Genomic DNA, 16271 nt, shown 5'->3' on the forward strand with positions numbered 1-16271 from the left:
CACTTATTTCTTTCCGCGTGAGTGTGAGAGAAACAAATAAAAGAATAATCTGTAGGTGTTCTGAGCTCCGCTGCTCCACTAACCTAGTTTCAGTAATCTCTGCCTTCATGCTGTTTCATAACACTGCTGCCAGATCATTGCATCATAAAGCCACCCGCTACAGCAACACACACCCCCACGCTATTCCCAGCACCCACCCTGCTCCTCATCAGCCCCCACAGTCACATACTGTCCCAGGCAAACAGTTACATAAGAAAACAGAATCAATTTTATTCACTGATTACAATCAGTTTGCTTGGACATAATAAGGCAACTGATAAGAGCACAAAAACACACTTGGAACATTGGCTGTGAAAACAAAAAGCAGGTTGATAGTGAGATGTAAATGGATAAATAAATAACTTGATGCAAATGTTATAGCAGCCATTCTGCGATGAGTTCCTGCTCGCCTAGTGCAGAAATACGGACATAAAACAGGAACCGGCCTTGTGCGAATCTAACATTACGAGGTCAGTGGGTGTAAAAGTCCACAGAGTAGCTCTGCAGAGAGTAAATTGAAAGATGGTGAGCAATCACCGGGAGAGCAGCCAGGATTATTTTTCTAACCTATTCTTCGTGATCCGGTGTAACACCACTGAAGGAGCAAAACTTAATTGAGAGCACCAGCCAAAATATATACTCTGCAGGCCTGCAAGAGCCTATAGATGATTATAAAATCTAAATGCACATTATTTTCTCATTTCTTCAAGGAACAAATGATCGTGCACATAACCAGCATGAGGAGTATTAAAGGCGACATTAATAATTGAGAGGAATTGTGCCAATAGGAAATAGTCTCAGTGAAGAAATAATACCGTCTTTCATCTGGGCTTTGGATTTTGGAGGCAGAGCGTTGTTGAACCCTGCTTAGAGCCACAAGAAATAACTCATTTTCTTTCTTAATTAATCTACCCGTTATTTAGTCCGGTAGTGATTGTTTTATAGAGCCCCAGGAAAAAGTTAAAGTGTAATTTTTCATGTTTATGAAACAAGGCTGAGAAAGTTGTCAGGGGGTAAAATATATATATATATATATATATAAAGCTGAAGATTATTGTAATGACAGACACACAACAAATGACAGATTTTGCAGGAAAAAGGAGTAAATTTGAATGTACTGGCAGCTGTCAATGTCTCTCCAAGAGGAATTGTCACTTTTGCAAATCAGCATGTGCATATGTTTTACATAATGTCAACATTTGGTTCATATTCAGTGAATTAGGTGTCCTGGTAAACAAAGAACCTGTTGGATAGCTCCTTGGCGCCTGTTTTTACTTCAGCAGCTCTTCAGGTATGAAAGGTACTGACATAAACATAAATGCAGAGACCATCGTGCAGCGCTACAATAAGTGGAGATTTCCATGCGAGGTAAGGGAAGAAGGGGCATAAAGCAGAACTGATTGTGGGTTTAATTAGCTTCCCGTCGACTCCTGGATGGTTATTAATTTTATTTCTCTGAGAACCACAGCGCGCCGTAAAGAACGGAGCACTAGTCAATCATTTGCACAGCCACCTTAAACTCGCTCCCGACTGCGCGCCCCCGCGAGGACTGCGAGAGGAGCTGTCGGCAGTGAGATCATGTGAGAGTCCACGCTTGGAGAAAGTAGGTTAGCAGGGTAGACTGAGAGGAAAGCAGGCGGAGAGTCACAGAGCAGAGAGGGGGTCCGAACACAGCTCCTACATCGTGGGACTATTCTGTCAGAAGGAGAAAAAAAAAAGTTTGATCCAAACCTATTCGCTAGTGCGCTAGAGACGGTTACGATGAGAACTAAAGCGACTTCCTCCACTCTTTTATTTTGGTCGGACTTGACCGAGCGATAACGCAGAAGACTTTCGGCTAGTTTTTTTTCTTCTCTGCTTTTTTTTTTTTGACCGTGCTTCACGAAAGCTGACTGCAGCCGCGGGGACGAAGTTAATATTTACAGAGCCAGTTCACTCTGGCACCGGCGCTTTTATTCGCCTCTATCCTGTCACCTACCAGTAAACCCATGTAGACGTACACTCGCCGTTCTACTGAGAAAAAGAAAAAGAAAACGCCAAAATGAGAGGTAAGTTGATTTTATGTGGCGATACCTTGCATGTTATGTTGAACTTGGCAAAGACCTCGGTGTGGTTTTTGATCGGGCTGGAACAACCACATGTGTGCGCTCGGGGACTTGAGTGCGCCTGCTTTCCTCCCTGTGCGCATTAATCCCCCTTGACTGGATTATAGCTGCACTGAGCCCGAGGCTGCATGCTAAACACTGAAGTTCAGCATGCACTGAAAGAGATCTGGAGGCATGCTGTTCTCTCATGAGAATTAACTTTGCCTAATTGGATGTATTTAGTTTTTAATCAGCCGTTTGCAATGGGCCCACGATAAATTCAGATTCAAATTTACACATGCGTAATTTTGCACTTTTAAATATTGTCTGCGCCATGTACGTCTGTGTTTTTTTTTTTTAAATAAATGTAACTCATATCACACCTGTGAGGTCTGGTAGGTACACTTTGCCAAGGGATCCATGTTAAGAGTTACGCAATGAGGAGAGGGAGGGGCATAAGAGGAGGTTGTTGTTAACCAAAACTAGAATTATGTAATAGAGATGTTATTCGAGCTAATCAGGTTTCTGATCGGGTCATCTAAGAAAGTCAGGGGGTGCAACTGACACCCATTCGCACACAATAACCATTATAATGAACCAAGCATTTATCTGAACCAAGCATTTATCTGGCATTCATAAGCGTACAGTCATTTCATGTTGTGATTTGTTTTGGAATAATACAACAGCCCTGAAGGTGTTTGCAGATTGTATAATTGTATAATTAATTCCACAGCCGACTTTATTAGATCAATCTGAGCGGTGTCGGCGCAGTCATGAGGTTGTTGTGATGTGACGGCTGTGCCAGCATGGCTGACTGTGTGAGTGCACAGAGGGGGAGAGACCTGGCTGTTCCACTGACCTAGTTATGTCACCCAACGTTATACAGTATGCACAGCGGAGGGAGGGTGGGAAGGCTGTGGGAAGAGTCGTGCCGCCGGACGTGGAGCACCATGTGCGGTTACAGGCGCGCCGTGACTTAAACTTGAGTCAGTGGGGGGGATTATTATGGAGGAACGCGCCTTGTGTGCAACTGATGGATAAATATATTTCACATTAATTAAAATATTCACTTAAGTGCAGATCACCTTCATTTGGAATGTAGATTTTATTTATAGGCCACATCTATGGCTATTGAGTTATTGTGACAAATCAAAATATCTATTATAGCTCATTTACCTGCTGCAAATTGGCTTCACATCGACAATTCACCTTTTAACCAGGGTTATTGTTAATGCTTATTAATGTATTGTGTTGACCAGACATGATCAGCATTTCTCATTTGAGGATTGGGCCAAGATACTACCTGCAGGAACTTTTGTTTTCTTGGCAGGGGAGGACAGAGATAGATTATTGCAAGAAAAAAAGGGGAGGGAGGGAGTACAAGCATGGGGGCCCCTGGTGGAGGGTGGTTCCCCTTTTGGCAGGATATCCAAATGTAAACAAACCGCAGCCCTTTCTTAGCTGGCTGCACTCGAAAATGTAGGGTAGTCACACAACCTGTCGCTTCCCCGCTGGAAAAGCATGTCAGCATTTTTTTTTTTTTTTTTTTTTTATCCCACTTTGAGAATGCTTACACATAGTTTGCAGTCACTATCGCTTTAGTCCAAACGGTTGAGTCACTCCAGCGGCTCTGGCCGGCTGACAGGATTTTAGAGGAATGTTGTGATGTCTGGACCTCTTGACACTTAACTCTGATTTACTGTACCGGGCAACGGAGGGCGCTTATACAAACTGTGTTACTTTTATTTATCGCTTGTAGACACAGTGAAGAGATCATAAGACTCATGTCACACACTGACCCCCCTATATAAGAGGCCTATGAAATTCTTGGGTCTGTTCTAATCTCCCCCCTGTGGGCCTCAGCTTGGCCTCCGCTGGTATTTGCATCCTTTAAAATAGAGTGACTACACAGGCAGCCAGACAGCCAGATTATGTTTGTGCATGTAGGATATGTTCAGTCTCCGTAGCATTGTGCCGAATGACACAGTTTCCTTCCTGGTTTCTACCAGAAGGTCTAAGAATAAACATCATTTTGTTTTTATATCTGCGAATGTATCTTCCTTCTTGAGGCATGGGCGACTCCTCAACACGGGGAAATGAACTAATGTGGAAATATCATTACTGTGCTCAGCTCTAATTTGATTTCAAAGAGGAAAAAGGCGACGAGGATGTGATAGAGATCTGTGTAAGCGCCGAAAGCCCACACCCCACTGTGAGGCATGACACAACTAGTGCTTCGGCGTTCCTATTGTGTATGTGTAGAGCCCCCTGCCCCACCCACCTCCTGTTGAGCGTGTTGTCTCGTTTTGTCAGTCGTTCCTATGGGCAGGTAGTTAAAACATTTAAGGAACACCGTGTCCACACGACTCTGTGTCAATCTGTCACCGCAGGGCAGTCAGCATTCGTTTTCTTATTGTAAACTTTGTGTTTGGCAAACAACTTATTAAAATGGGTTTTAGGAATATAAAACAGAGAAATGTTATTGTGCGTGTTTTGGATGCAGCGGTGGATATGTGGAAGGGTAAAATACATGTTTTTTTTTTCCCTGTGTGACACACTGACATACTGACTGTTTGGCAAGCTAGCCGGGGGTGTCTGTCAGAGAATTATTGGCTGTTTGTTCCTCATTAGATACAGAGAAGTGAACTGTTGGAAGCATGAAGTCAGTGATTTTTCTTGTGCCTCTCCCTACCCCACCCTCACTGAATGAGCCTTTGTGGAGATAACAAGGTTACACATTTAGCTGACTGATAAACACTGCGGGGCCAAAGTGTTTGCCCGAACCATTGAAATATCTTTCCCCGCCATTATTCTGTAAAGAGGTTTGGGTGTGCCGTGCACAGAGGCTCAAACACCTGCCGTACTCAAACATTATTCTTCCTTGTTTGCCCTTTGCGTCACTTCTCCTGATTTACTGCATTTCGCAACAGCAATTTGTGACTTTGATAATGCGCCATAAAGTGGTAAATGTATGCAGCCTTCATGTATCATGTTAGAAAGGAGAACAGGCCTGCTATTGATCTTTTTGGAAAGCTGGCTGTCTTGAAAGAGAGAGAGCTAATCGTCAGATGTCTCCACACTGGTGTTCAGGCACAGGTCAACACTTATATTCAGGGTTAAAGGTAAATGTGGGTTTAATGAGTGGCTACTGTTGTGTCCATCAGAAGTTGAATATTTATTATAAGTCTTAGGCTAACAACAGCAATTAGTCAATCACTTAAGTGCAGGCAATAAACTCATATGTGCATGTATTAGTTAATTATTAGTTTTTTATGACAGCAAATACTTCACTTTATTTCAGTTTTGGACAGTGGCTCCAACGTTGACAGTTTAAATGTGTCAAGAATTAATAAACCAAATAATGTGTAAGAGTAATCTGTAATTAAAATACCAGAAAACTGCAAACCCTTTTTTTTCTTTTCTACTGGGTGATCTTCAAAGTTAATCATCTGTACCACTTTAATTATTTGCAATTAGCCCTATTGCAGCTTAAGAACAACAGTGGCATTAACTAAAGAAACATTAAGGAGGCGCATCTGTTACTGTCTGCGGCCGTGCCTGAATATCGGCGCAGGCTCAGTGAAGAGGAGTGAGAAAGTATGTGTGTGTGTGTGTGTGTAGTTGTGGCATCAGGGGTGGGTGGCTGGGCATCTGTGTATATCTGGCTCTCAGCACGGGACGAGAATAGACTGGGCTGAAGCTGAAGCAGAAGCTCAATGTCAAAGAACGGGGCGATGGGGTGGGGGCCCGAATAGCTGACATTCAAGTTCAGAGTTGGTTTGAGTGGATTGCAGCCAAGTACAGTATGGGCCATTGCAGTTATGCCAAATGTGGCTTGTTGTTATCAAAAAGGCACAGGGAAGCTTAAATTAGTCCAAACAGAAATAGGCTCGTGGGAAATTAGTGAGGATCTGTGTTGTGTCTTAGATGGACGGTTTGTGATCATCGCCTTCGCTGTTTAATTTTTCTGTTACATAATGTTGTCGTTTGCCTAATGAAAGCTACAGAGGCCTTGGAGGTTTTATGGGGGAGCGTGCGGATTGCTCAGCTCCACCTTAAAACTGGTCTGCAGCGAGTCGGGACTGCGCTCGCCTCCCTCCTCCTACTCCCCCTGCAGTGGGAAAGTGTGTCAGTAGGACAGAATGTCCACATGGGCTGACAGGCTACAGCGCCGGAGTGACAGATGACTCAGCCAATACCAAGGAGGCTGCGAACGGCGCTCAGCCAGTGGGAAGCGGAGAGTCTGAGGAGGGCGGGGTGGCGGTGTTGCTAGAGTGAGCCTGCTGAATGAGTGTTGTGAGGAATGCTCACAGACAAGAGTTATATAATCGAGAGACGAGGGAGGGGTGGAGGGGAACCTGAGAGAAAGAGAGGAAGGGAGGGGGGAGAGGGAGATATTTTTCCATTGCATGCCTGCAGCTGCCTAGATCAGTTGGAGTATTTTAGTCAACAGTTTCAGAGGAGAGACAGCCGACTGTGTCGTTAAGTAGAAAAAGAAGTGGAAAGTTGTGTTTTCCAGTACCTAAGAGTGCAACAATTCCTCCTCAATCCTTAAGTAGTTTTCCATACAACATCCTCAGGACTGAATCAAGTAGTGATTTAGTGAACCGGGCAGGGACTGTACAGAAATCCTATGATATAGCTGTTGTTGTTGTTTTTCAAACAGCCAAGAACGAAGGAGTCTTTGTGTGTGTGTCATATGTGCAAGTGTCATGTGATTCCCTATCTGTGTACTCTGTTCCCTCATGGGGGCCACATACAGGGTGTAGACAAACACAGTTCATGGCAAGTTATCTTCTCTTGCACACCGTGTACTAATTCTGGGACAGTGTGTTTATGGGGTTATTGGCTTCAATAGAAGAAACTAAACAATGCCATTGCTCTTGTAAATCTTTGATTGTGACGTGCGTGGGTCTAATTCAGTTTCCAAAAAGAGTTAATGATTTACCAATCATGGCAATAAAGCATGACCATAACGCTTTTCAATAAATCACGTGTTCCACCAAATACTGCAGATTAAAGGTCAGAATCATAAAAGAGATGCAGGAAGGGCAAAAACAAATTCTAAAAGATAAGAGGAGAAGTTAATGTCACAGGCCTAGACAATAAAGTCCTAATTCGTGCCAGTAAGGAGTTTACGAAGTTTCAGATACTCACTAAGAGTAAAATCTTAAATCTGAAGCTCAAGGTCTCCTGCAGAGTAAAAGTAATATAACGGCTCACTGAAACAGAAATTGTTAAAGGCCTTGCTGCTGCATTTTATATCAGCTAGAAGCAGGAGATGGCCTCAAATAGAGTACACAGAGTTACAGCAGTTCCACGGTGCCAAGATAAAAGCATGGGTGGCCTTTTTTATGGTCCCCAGAAGACACAAGGTACCGAATTTTGGTCAAGGTTAATAGCTGGAGATAAAAATGATAGCACGTGAAAATAAATGGCAAATATTATTATTTTCTATGAGGAATATCTACATTTCTAGTGTTTTGCTTGTTACAAGAAGGCAAACGAGAATGAAATCGGAGAGACAAAACCTGTTACACCTCACACTTTAAATCAGACAAACATACATATCAAAAGACATTGTGTCTGGTTTAGGTGTGTAGTTGTATGCTATTGAAAAAGGCGATAATAGATTTTTTGACGAAACGCCCAAAGGGCTTTAGATAAATGGAAACTATTAACTGTCAACACCTGAAGGGATGGGGATCAAAGAAGAAAATGTTCAAATCAAGGGTGATTAGAAGCTGAACTGTCACCAGAATGACTTTTAAGAACATTTGGAGTCCTGTATGGTTTGATGGCTGATAGGAGTTTTCTGTAAAATATTATTCATGAAGGAAATTATTGACAAGAAAAAATGTCTGTGGGAAAAAAAAGTGTTTCACACTGATTTGAGCTCAATATACCAGTTATGCTAAACATATTCTCCTGTGAAACTCTGTGTTGTGACGCATCATTAATCAGATGATGACTGACTGTGATCTGACTGTGTCAGTTTGATGAACATCAGCGAGCAGTTCTCTGACCTCTCTTGTCGATGTTCTCCTCTGTCCTGCAGCTCAGATCGAGGTCATCCCCTGTAAGATCTGTGGGGACAAGTCCTCAGGTATCCACTATGGAGTCATCACCTGCGAAGGCTGCAAGGTAAGGAGGAAACGGGAGGGAGAGTAAAGCAGGGAAACCAAACGTAACTTCACCCTGTCGTTTTGACTAAAGTTTACTCGTCATTTGCAGCGTTAGCTTATGTCTGTTTGTGTGCGTCTAGGGCTTCTTCCGCCGCAGCCAGCAGAACAATGCCATGTACTCATGTTCCCGCCAGAGGAACTGCCTGATAGACCGAACCAACCGTAACCGCTGTCAGCACTGCCGCCTGCAGAAGTGTCTAGCTTTAGGCATGAGCCGAGACGGTAAGCAGCGCGCCACACTTTAACACTTCAGCCTCTTTACACACTTCCTTTTGCCCTGACATTCACTTTTCAACGTCAAACTCACCATAATATATTTGGTGTGATTCTTTCGCTTACATAAGTGGAAGTGAAGTAGAGATCTGTTAGTTACTGAAGTCCAGGGTGTGTGTGCCTTTAAATTAAAGCTGATATCACGGGAATCCGAAGCCCTCAGCTGTAATGCTCCACATCAGCTGTCATGACAGGGCTTGACACTTGTTGCCTTCTTCTGTAGCCTTCAGAGAGAAAACACATACAGTTTATAGACGAAGAGGTGACGAACCGACATACACACTGGATATAGACACCAGAACATACAGTACTTATGGATAAGGTGACAGATGCATATCTCTATAAATTAGACTGAGGGAACAACTTCTGAAAGCATATGTAACCAATGTTACCACAGTGTTATTGCAATAAGCAATGTGAGGGTTCTGGGCTAAGGTAAAATATATATATAGTATATATACAGCATGGTTATTTGGCACAGCTGTTGCCTGAAAGATATATTTGTTTGTCTCCTCTGATGAAATGTATTTTTAATTTATTTTCTCCCTGCAGCGGTGAAGTTTGGACGTATGTCAAAGAAGCAGCGAGACAGCCTCTACGCAGAGGTTCAAAAGCATCAAAAGTCCCAGGAGTGTGCGGGCTCCGGAGGCGGGGGCTCCACCACTCTGTCTTTACCCAGGGAGGACAGCATCTGTGGCGGTGGTGCGGAAGACATCGAAGAGGGCCTGAGCCGGTCCTACAGCACCGGGGGCTCCAGCTCCACCCTCAGCGACCTGGACGACATCGCAGCGTTGCCCGACCTGTTCGACCTGCCGCTGACTCCCGAGGAGGCCAGCGAGTACTGCAGCCTGGAGCTGCTGGGAGGCGGAGGGACCAGCACCGGGAACACCTCCAACTCATCGTCCTCTTCTTCGTCGTCTTCATCGTCCAGTCAGAATTCCCCCCAGCAGACCATGCTGGACGGGGCAGACGCCAGCGGGATCCAGCTCCTGCACACACACTCTCACACACATCTGCTGCTGGGACACATACACGCACTGCTGGACCATCTGCCTGATGACTGCTCAATAACGGACCTTGGTGGGTGCTCACAATAATAAACAACAAATAATTTCTTGTTATTTACCTGTTACTGAAACAAAGAGAGTGCTGTGGAGTAGCTTAAATTCTACTTGACGTACTTCATTGAAGAAAAAAACAGGGAACATCTATCCTAAAAAACAGTGATGGTGGAGTAGGGGTATTTATTGCATGTAGGTAAGGAAGAAAGTATATTTTTAGAGAGGTGTCTGTAGAGACCTTGAAGAGAACACATTTTCATTTTATTTTATGGTTACCGGCAACAATAAACGGCAGGGAGGCTCTGAATGGGACCCTGGGGGCTATTAAAGGAAGCAGTAAGTAAATATTGTGACTGGAGGATAATAAGTGCAGGAGGTTGAAAAAGCCATAACAGCCGTTGAAATAAGGTGAGAAAATGAGCCATTAGCGCGCTTGTCAGTCAGCGGCAGACCTAATAGCAGAGTGGTGCAACGCATGTAGTAATTCACGCTGCAGTGATACGTGATATGTAAACAATACCACTCTACCGTAACTCCGCTACACTCTCTTTCCCAAAGCGCGAATCTGCTGACACAACACTGACATATCTACTGTACTCGTTTTGTTTTGCAGAGCGCATCACTCAGAGCATCGTCAAGTCTCACCTGGAGACGTGTCAGCACAGCGCGGAAGACATGAAGAGATTCACCTGGGTACAATACACACCTGAGGAAACGCGTGCTTTTCAGAACAAGGTACATAATGCTCACGTCAGCCCCTAAAGGTGTAAAGGATAAAGCTGTTCACATCTACATAATAAGTGATGTGTGTATAGTCTAATAGAGCTTGTTCCTCCATCCTTGTCCAAACTCTCACAGCATGCTATAGTTGCTCTGGGTGTCATCCACGTCACCTGAGCGCCGTGGAGTCGAATTTGTTTACAACAGCATGTCTCTGATTGGTTGTAGAGCTATCCAACTGTGTGCTGAGGTGTTTTTCTCAGCTTAAACATGCTCCATAATGAAATCCAAATGCCGTGTTACCAGACTCATATCCTGAAAAAGATTGAGTCTGGGTACGTAAGGCTAATGCACTGCAGGAGGGCATGATATATGCAGAAAATGATAAAAAAAAATCCATCCTTAACATCTCCTGTAGTCAAATACGTTTAAAGCACTTGAAGTGGGCATGTAATACTGTAACACAATAACTACTCAGCACCACCCTGATCTAATTTTTAGCTACTAATAACGACATGTTAGATGTTAAAAATGGCATATCATCTACTTACAGCTGATCTCGAGCTTCACTCTGTCCTCTTTTCAGTCGGCCGAGTGGATGTGGCAACAGTGCGCACACCACATCACCAACGCCATCCAATATGTGGTGGAGTTTGCCAAACGTATCGCGGGCTTCATGGACCTGTGCCAGAACGATCAGATCATACTGTTGAAAGCAGGTCAGTGTACAGTCTAACATGGCTTCAGTGCTGAATTGTCTGAGTTAATTCTTCCAAAATTAACAAATCCTGAAACTTGCTAACATCAGTTCCTTCTTGTCGTTTTGTCTCCAACCTTCAATCTTTGCCCTTCTTTTTTGTTTTTTAAAATCATATCTTTGTCTAAATAAATTACACATACTTGTATTTGACCTCTGGTGAGAATTTAACAATTCTCGAAACAAAATTTGACTTATCTATCCATTATCTGTTCAACACACATATATATTTATATCTTCAACATAAAATGCATATATCTGACAATGCGTTTACTTTCTGTAAATGATTTGAACTTTAAAAAAAAAAAAATCTTCTCGGATATCCATGTTATCCTGTTGATTTTTAAATGGTTCAAAAAAAAATGTCTCATATATGCTGTGCACCAATCTGGATTGTAAATTATTTACATTTTGTTGTGTGTGTTTTGTGCATGTTGGAGTATCTTGGGCCTTCTTCGTCCTCCCCTCCCCCCTCCTCTTCTTCTCCATCTCTCCATCTGTCCATTTCTTTTCTTCTGTCTGTGAATTCCCTAATAGGCTGCCTGGAGGTCCTGCTTATACGTATGTGCCGTGCTTTCAACAGCAACAACAGCACCATTTTCTTCAACGGGAAATTTGCCCCTGCCCAGTTCTTCAAAGCACTTGGTGAGGATCAGATGAGAATGTCATTGCGCAGACAGTGTCACTTCCTTAACTCTTATGAAACCTGGAAAATCATATATATATTTTTTTTTTGCATGCACTGTGCAGTAATTACCATTGATGTATTTAAATAATGTCATTGACATTTTACACATATACTGCCAGACAGATAGTAATGGCATAAGAAAAAATGATATTTTTATTTATCTCTCAATGGAGTTTACACTATGGGCAGAGCCCAAGACCTCCAGAGTTTCTCTTGGTTCAGTCATTAAGCAGACCATTAAACCCTTTAATTCATTATTTTTGACAATGAATTAATTAAACGCAACTTTTGTGCAGGTTGTGACGACCTGGTCAGCGCAGTGTTTGACCTGGGAAAAGGACTCTGCCGTCTCCAGCTGTCTGACGAGGAGATGGCTCTGTTTAGTGCCGCCGTCCTCCTGTCCCCTGGTGATTATCTTCCTACTCGTTCTCAGTCACGCACACATTCAGAGCTGTTTGAGGAGAGGAAGTGCACTTTAACAGGACGTCAAGAGGTTTTTTTTTAGCGTCATTTGAACCACATGTGGCGGGTGCGGTGCATAGTGACATGACACAAAGTTCTTCCAATACCGCAGAGATACGTGAAGATGCAGACGATAATAGACACATTAGTCTTTTCACTGACGATTTGTTCAAAAATCGCTGCTACTATAAAGGTCCATTCTCAACAACCACATTTTACTCAAGAAAACTCTACGTATGTTTGCTGTAGATGTCTCAAATGTTGCTTTTTTTAATTATTGCAGAATATGTTGCTAACTTTAGAGTTTGCGTCAACTTTCGACTCTGTGTGGACTGTCACAACACAGACCAAAATAGCTGCTCACCAATCATGTAGATCTTAGAGTTTAGACACACCAGTTGTATCAGTCTGTATAAGCGTGTAAAAGGATGTGTGAAGTGATGATGTCTAATATTTGCTGTCACAATTGTTGCCTAGGAACATACACAGACTATAAACTGTGACATGATTTGTAAAAACCTCAGAGCTACGGGAAGAGAACCAAAGTTGGGAAACTCTATGCTAATGGGTTAATATTTTTTTGCTGCAGATCGGCCCTGGTTGACAGAAGGCCAAAAGGTTCAGAAACTCCAGCAGAAAGTCTACCTGGCTCTGCAGCACAGTCTACACAAGAGTGGTGCCTCCGAGGAGAAACTGGACAAGGTAAACACAAGCAGCAAGCGCTGCTACTCTTAACGCCACACAGTTACACATTCATATATTTACTTTTATGTCTTTTCTGTCCCCTCAGATGGTGTCCAAGCTGCCCATCATGAAGTCTATCTGTAACCTCCACATTGATAAACTGGAGTTTTTCCGTTTGGTCCACCCGGAGACCGCCTACAGTTTCCCGCCTCTTTACCGGGAAGTGTTTGGCAGCGAGATGTCTCTGCCGGACTCCACTGACAGCTAGACAGACAGAGAGACAAACAAGAGAGGTTGAGAAAGAGAGATAGGGAAGCGAAAGGAGAGACAGAGAAGGATAGAGATGTTGAAGTTCAACAACCAGCAGTTAAGAGACAATCCAGGACTTTAAATACTCCGTCTCCCATGATCCCAAAGTAGTCCTCCACTTTCCCAGCAGGCAAAGCACCTTACACTACAGACCACACATGCTCATGGTCCTCTGCCTATTGTAGCATTGACAACAAGCATATGGGCAACGTAATAGTACCACAGTAGCCCATTTAGCACGTAACAGCTCAAAGCTCTAACACCTAACACCTGATCCACTGTGGATCACTCAACCAGTAATGAATGTACCTCATCAAAAAAGAACCAGTGCACAAGCAAGAACCCAAAACAGTGAATGTACACCCCTGCCACCCGGAGACAGTTGGGACTGATGAACAGGCCTCACTATTAATGCAGCTCTCAGTTAATATTCCTCTCGTTATTCATGCATCTCAGTATGGTACGCATGCGTATTCATACAGACAATATCCTTGTACTGACCATCACTTAGGGACCAACATCATGAGTCAGAATCCGATATAAAAAAGAAACACAAACATGATATGACTCACCGTTTAGTCTGGACGCATTAACCAGCTCAGAACCACTCTACCACGCATTTGGACAGTGTTCGGTGCTGCCTTTTTGTAGGCTCTTGTAATGCAATGAGAAACCTCAGTCCCACGCACCCCTTCCCTTGTAAATGCCACTTAGAGACAGGACAAGATGAAATTATGTTTAATTTATATACACATTTATAAACAAATATTTTAAATAAGAATGTAAATAGATGACTATATATATAAGTATATGGAGAGAGAATGTGTGAGTTCAGTTCAGAGCGAAAGGATAAAAGAGAAAAGACGCGAGAGGAGGGACAAAAGATGGACAAGTAAAGAAAGCTGATATTTGGACTTGAAACTTTTTTTCTGGACGATTTTTCCTCTCTTGACAGTACTCTCAGGTTTTCCATGGCAACGACCCCGTCTTGCCTTGATGGCAAGCGGCGGGGTGGACACTTGTTGCGAATGCGACTCAGCGGGGGAGGCATTGTACTCAAACAAAGGCAAAAACAATATATACTGCCTTGCATTTAAACTGCTGCCCTCCTTGCCCAAAGAGACAAGAAGACAAACAGGACACTAAGGAAAAGAAAAAGCAAGGCAAAAGATGACTTCAAGGACTGTATTAAATGGGGTCTCCCCGTCTGTTTCTAACCAGCAGCCTGTTCAGTAGGCATAGAATAACTGTCTTTCACTCATGTTTCTGTTGGTTAAATGCCGGGATGAGGGTGGTCCATAACATGTATCATAAACCCTCCCTGCTGGTTAGTGCAACTGTATTATTTTGTACATTGGCTGTTCCTCTCTCCTTTTGTCCCAAAATCAAACACTTACCAAGCACTTATACTTTCCTCTTTCTCACTGGACACTAGTTTAAGGCCAGACAGAGCTGCCAGCTGCCCCCTGAGTTGGGCTTTAATGCCAGTAAGACTTCATTTAATCTGTTTTATTTCTATTTTTTTTTTTTTTTCATTCTACATCTGTCACACAAGCTCATACATAACTGTTTACATTTTTCATGTACATGGAAAATACAAATTCTGAAGGTTATAGCATTAGACTGATGATAATGTCTTACTTGGGGTGTTGTTGAAGTTCTTGCGCAGAGTCTGAGGGACTGCTGCCTGCTTCTCAGGGAGCCAGCTGTGATCTCTTGTCCCTTTATCACCAGTGTCGTCTTTTAGCCTTGTACTCCTCACACCTTTGCACCTAAGATGAGACCCATAACCATAATCACTGTGGACGTAAGATCTATTTTTGTGAATGTTACTCACAAAGTGTCAAAGCCCTTCCCGTTTGTCCTAATATTGTAACATTAAATTAAAGATTCATAGAATTCAAGAAAAAAGAATCAGTTAGAGTTAAATATGAACTCCATTATTGGGGTTTAATGTTTCTTTTGCTGTGATTTTCATTTATCTGTCGGTCTTTTATCCACATTTTTCTTTCCGTGTCTCCACTTTTGTCTTGTAAAGTCAGTGATCTATTTTTTTTAATTGAAGAAAGACTAGGAAAAGTACAAACAAAACAATAGTTTGTCTCCCTTCTCTTTCCCTGTATGACAAAATGTACAAGAGGTATATTACTAGTCCAAGAGTAACTGAGTCTCACAGCTCGATATATATTGTTGTCCATTGGGATACATTATATGTGGTTTTGAGAATGTAATAAATGGTTTCTTTTTCTTTTGAAAGGTTTGTGTCTAATTCAAACATGTCTTTTAATCTTGATATGTAGTGCAAAGGTTTTAGGCATTTTACACTGCACAAAAAAATTAAAAGAACACTTCAGATCTCAGTGGGGGGGGGGGGGGGGGGTTGGGGGGTATGGACTGGGTAATGTGGTCGAAAACGAAAGGATGCCACATTGTTTGATGGAAATGAAAAAGTGAAGTGAAAAAAATATGTGGTAGGCTAGTCCATTTTGCAGCAGCTCAGAATGGTACTCAGTAGTTTGTATGGCCCCCGTGTGCATGTGTCTCCTAATGAGAGGACGGATGGTGTCCTCCTGGGGTACAGTGGGTGTCCTTTGAGCAGTGTATGATTAGCCATGATGCCATGACAGAAGCACTGGTCAAGTAAATAACTCTGTCTCATTATCATGGCACTTGTCAGTTGCGGGATATATTATGCAACAGGTGAACATTATGTCCTCAAAGTTCAAAGAAGCCAGACGTGGAAGGATTTGAGTGACTTAAGATGAGAGCCAAAATTGTGATGGCTAAATGACTGGGTAAAAGCACCTCCAACAGCTCTTGTGGGGTGTTGATGGTTCCCATTAAACTGGTGCCAGGGCCATAGGTGTCCAAAACTCACTGATCCACATGGGGAGCAAAGGCTGGCCAGTGTGGTCCATTCCAACAGATGAGCTACTGTAGCTCAGATTGTGGAAAACGTTAAAGTTGGTTCTGATAGAAAGTTTTCAGAAAAAGGGCATCACCGTTTCT

The 16271-nt window shown here is 42.9% G+C and overlaps 1 protein-coding gene across 1 annotated transcript; it reads left to right on the top strand.

Moving 5' to 3' along the window:
• The first annotated feature begins 1238 nt into the window (after positions 1-1238).
• LOC311489526 (nuclear receptor ROR-beta-like) lies at positions 1239-15264 on the top strand. The gene is made up of 10 exons (XM_084546646.1): positions 1239-2087; positions 8182-8267; positions 8389-8530; positions 9134-9661; positions 10256-10377; positions 10949-11081; positions 11657-11764; positions 12104-12214; positions 12859-12971; positions 13060-15264. Exons 1-10 carry the CDS (start codon positions 2081-2083, stop codon positions 13219-13221), a joined length of 1512 nt encoding a protein of 503 aa, XP_084402772.1. The 5' UTR covers positions 1239-2080; the 3' UTR covers positions 13222-15264.
• Positions 15265-16271: the final 1007 nt, after the last annotated feature.

Source organism: Chelon labrosus (assembly GCF_963514085.1).
Source record: "Chelon labrosus genome assembly, chromosome: 6".
Taxonomy (NCBI): domain Eukaryota; kingdom Metazoa; phylum Chordata; class Actinopteri; order Mugiliformes; family Mugilidae; genus Chelon; species Chelon labrosus.